The 3,608-nt window shown below is 64.2% G+C and overlaps 1 protein-coding gene across 1 annotated transcript; it reads left to right on the top strand.

The window, feature by feature from the left end:
• Positions 1–363: 363 nt before the first annotated feature.
• On the top strand, positions 364–2,252 carry LOC133627895 (inhibin beta C chain-like). The gene is made up of 2 exons (XM_062015334.1): positions 364–649; positions 1,510–2,252. The coding sequence occupies exons 1-2, from the start codon at positions 364–366 to the stop codon at positions 2,250–2,252; spliced, it is 1,029 nt and encodes a 342-aa protein (XP_061871318.1).
• Positions 2,253–3,608: the final 1,356 nt, after the last annotated feature.

Genomic DNA, 3,608 nt, shown 5'->3' with positions numbered 1-3,608 from the left:
CCCGCCACGCGTGTCCTGCCCCCGCGGTGCCCTCTGCTCGTGCCTGCCCCGGGGATCCTCCCCACGGACACCCGACGGGCCGGGGGGGACACACAGGCAGCAGCCCCCGATTCCTCGCAGAGCCCCGGCCACAGCGGGGCCCCGTCCGCCCCCGGCGCAGGGGGACAGGGATGGGGGTGGGGGTGTGGGGCGGGGGAAGGGGGGCTAATCCCGGTAATCCCCCGCCCCGGCCGCGGCTCGACGGGACGGGCAGGTGATCCGGCCAATGGCGGGGGGGCACCGGGCCCGCCCCCGGCCGCAGGTGCCCAAAGCTGGGCGGGCCGGCCGCCGCCAGTGCCGGTGGGGTCCGTCCCGTCGGTGCGGATGGCGGGGCCGTGGCTGCTGCTGGCGGCGCTGCTGTGCGCGGCGGCCGAACCGCGCTGCCCGAGCTGCGCCGCGGGAGCCGAGCGGCGGCTGCTGGAGGAAGCGGCCAAACGGCAGCTGCTGGAGAAGCTGCGGCTCCGTGAGCGGCCGAGACTCTCCCACGCCGTCCCCAGAGCCGCCGTGGCCCGCGCCCTGCGGCGGCTGCAGGCGGGAGGCGGCCGCCGGGGCCCCGACGACGACGACGGGGAGGAGCAGAGTTACGAGATCATCAGCTTCGCGGAGCCAGGTGGGTGCGCGGGGCTCGCGGGGAGCCGGGCACGACCCCCGGGGGGGCTCCGGTGGTCCCCGAGGGCTCGTGCTGGGGCTGAGCTCGGTGCCGGGGGCTCGCGGGGATGTGCAGCCCCCGGAGCTCAGGAGGGTTGTAGCACGGCTCGGGACGGGGGCTCCCGCGGGGATGTGCAGCCCCCGGAGCTCGGGAGGGTTGTAGCACGGCTCGGGACGGGGGCTCCCGCGGGGATGTGCAGCCCCCGGAGCTCGGGGGGGTGTAGCACGGTTGGGGCAGGGTCCCGACCACCTCCTTCCCCGCAGCAGGGTGAGGGAGCCCGGAGCCGTGCGGGCTGTGATTAAATCGTTGGTTAATGCACCTGCTGTGCACCGGTGACCTCCCAGCGCTGCTGATGCAAGAAGGCTGAGCCTGGGAGAAGGAGAGCAGCTCCTCTTTTGCTCCTGCACTGGCCAGCTGGGACCCTCCACTAAAAGGATGGCAAAGCCTGTTCCATCCTGGAAGGATGGGATGCCTGGGAGTCCCAGCAGGGAGATGCAAGGACTAGCTGGGGAGATGGAAATACTCTCCAGCTCTGCACCGTGCAGCAGAGGGAAAGGGGCAGAAGAGCCAAGTGGGAGCAGGTGCCCCCTCCCCACTTCTCTGCCAGGCAGGGGGGGAACAGCCCCCCGTTCCAGCACCGCTCCGCTCCTGGCAGCGTGTCCGAGGATGGCAGTGGGACAGCCCGAGGGCCCTGTGGAGGCAGGGGGAAGGTTGTAGGTCTTTCCTGAGAAGAACCTGGAAGAGATTTGCCTCGATGTGCAGGCCAGGGGTGAAGCTTTCACCATGCAGCATTCACCTCCCTCACCTCTCTCTCCCCTCAGAGCCCACGTCTGCCTCTGCCTTGGGGCTGCGGTTCCACTTCAGCCAGACCCAAGAGCGAGACGTTCGCATCCTGCAGGCTCAGCTCTGGCTTTACCTCCGAGTTCCCTACGACCTGAGGCTGAGAATCTTCCTGGCTGGTGGGGAAGGCGATTCGCTGAGGGGCAACCGCACGTTGCTGAGCGAGAGGCTCCTGAGCGCCAGGGGCAGCGCCTGGCACCCCTTCGCCCTGGCGCCCGCCCTGCAGAGCTTCTTCGGTGGCGAGCGCGGGAGCCTGCGGCTGCGGCTGGAGAGCAGCGGCGGCGATGTCACAGCGATAGTCAACGCCAGCCGGTCCCACCAGCCCTTCCTGGTAGCCAAAGCAAAGGTGAGGGAGCCCGGGCACCGCCTGGCCAAGCGCAGCCTCCGCTGCAGCCACAACTCCAACCTGTGCTGCCGCAAGGACTACTACGTGGATTTCCGTGACATCGGCTGGAACGACTGGATCATTAAGCCCGAGGGCTACCAGATAAACTACTGCGTGGGCCAGTGCCCTCTCCACGTGGCTGGCAGCCCTGGCATGGCTGCTTCTTTCCACACGGCCGTCTTCAACCTGGTGAAAGCCAACAAGGCGCAGGCGGCCGGCCACTCGTGCTGCGTGCCCACGCGCCGCCGCCCGCTCTCCGTCCTCTACTTCGACCGCAACAGCAACATCGTCAAGACTGACATCCCCGACATGATTGTTGATGCCTGTGGCTGTAGTTAACGTGGGGGGAGGCTGTGCTGGGCGCTTCCCCTTCTCCAGGACTGTGTCTCTCGTGGGGGGTGTGGGGGGAGGGTTTTGCTTGAACCGTGGTGTGGACAGATCCCCTTTGGAAAGGTTGGGAGGGAGGGAGAAGGGTCTCAGCCCAGGGAGCGGGGGTTGTGTCCAGAGAGCACCTGAGGTAGAGCCAAGGTCATGTCACACTGCCCGAGGCTGAGCTGTGGGTGGTTGGTGACTGGGCATCCCTGCCCTGCCTGCCAGCATCCCTCTGGTCCCGAGGTGATCCCATGATTCTGGTGCTTGTGTTCCCCTCTGTGTGTGAGGAGGGGAGGGAATTGGCTTTGTTCACATTCAGGATGTCTGGGAACAGTCTGGGACTCTGGTTCCCTGAGAGCAGGGTGAGATGTGGGATGTGTTTCCCCAAAGTAGGGGACAGGAGGGCATGGGGACAGTCCTGCTTTTTCTCCCCTCCTGCAACAGATCTTCCTGCATCAAGTTTGTGCCTGTCCTTGGGAACAGGCTGAACGAGGCACAGCTCACAGGTCTGGAGGATGAGGATGAAGAGTAGGACTTTTGTCAAGAACCCCAAAACTGGAGTGGCTTGGACAGTCCTCTGCTCCTGGGAGGACATGGAGCTGTGAGGGATGGCTTTTGCTTCCTGGCCAGGTCCTGGCTATTTCCCTGGGGTTTTGTGCTTTTCTTCCCTCCTCCTCACCCCACCAGTCAGGTCTCCTCCAGCCCAGTGCCTCCTCACAAGCAGATCTGGCTCAGACTTTGCCTTGAGGACCAGACTAAAGGTACAGATCTCTTGTTCTGTACCTCTCCTTTTGCAGCTATTACTACTTCTGCAGTAGAGGGTTCTGCAACCCTTGGGACTCCCTGGTGCTCCATCCTGTCTTCCCACCCCTCTAATAAAGATCCCACTCTGCCTTTGCCTCCTGGGACTCATCTATGCCATGTGCTTTTAATTTATTGTAATACTTTGGTGCAGCTTCCCTAATAAAAGGGGTGGAAATGCAACATCCAGGCTCTGAGTGCTTTCTCCTGGCACCTCCTGCATGAATGAGGGTGGGGAAAACGGTTCTGCTTGGCAATAAAAGGTCTTATTCCTGGCTCAGGTCACTCAAGGCCCCTGTACCTGGCTGGGGGTGCAGCAGCAGAGGAGTTGCAAGCCCTGGGTAGCTGAGGGCAGCACTGTGCTGAGGTGAGGAGGGATGAGATGTTTCTGGGGCTCTGCTTTGCCAGCATCTTCCCTGGGGCAGTAAATCTGTTTCCCTGAGGGGTGGGGGCTGTGGGAGTCGCTCCCCACCCGTGTGTGTGATGTTGCTGACTCACTGACACACTGACATGCTGCCCCAG

Source organism: Colius striatus, chromosome 26 (genome assembly GCF_028858725.1).
Source record: "Colius striatus isolate bColStr4 chromosome 26, bColStr4.1.hap1, whole genome shotgun sequence".
Classification (NCBI taxonomy): Eukaryota; Metazoa; Chordata; class Aves; order Coliiformes; family Coliidae; genus Colius; species Colius striatus.
This window is presented reverse-complemented; position numbering and strand designations above follow the sequence as displayed.

Bases quoted from the DNA above. Each gene is read 5' to 3' on its own strand.
- LOC133627895 (XM_062015334.1), top strand. From the start codon at position 364: ATGGCGGGGCCGTGGCTGCTGCTGGCGGCGCTGCTGTGCGCGGCGGCC. The intron at 650-1,509 runs GTGGGTGCGCGG...CTCTCCCCTCAG, and splicing joins CATCAGCTTCGCGGAGCCAG to AGCCCACGTCTGCCTCTGCC.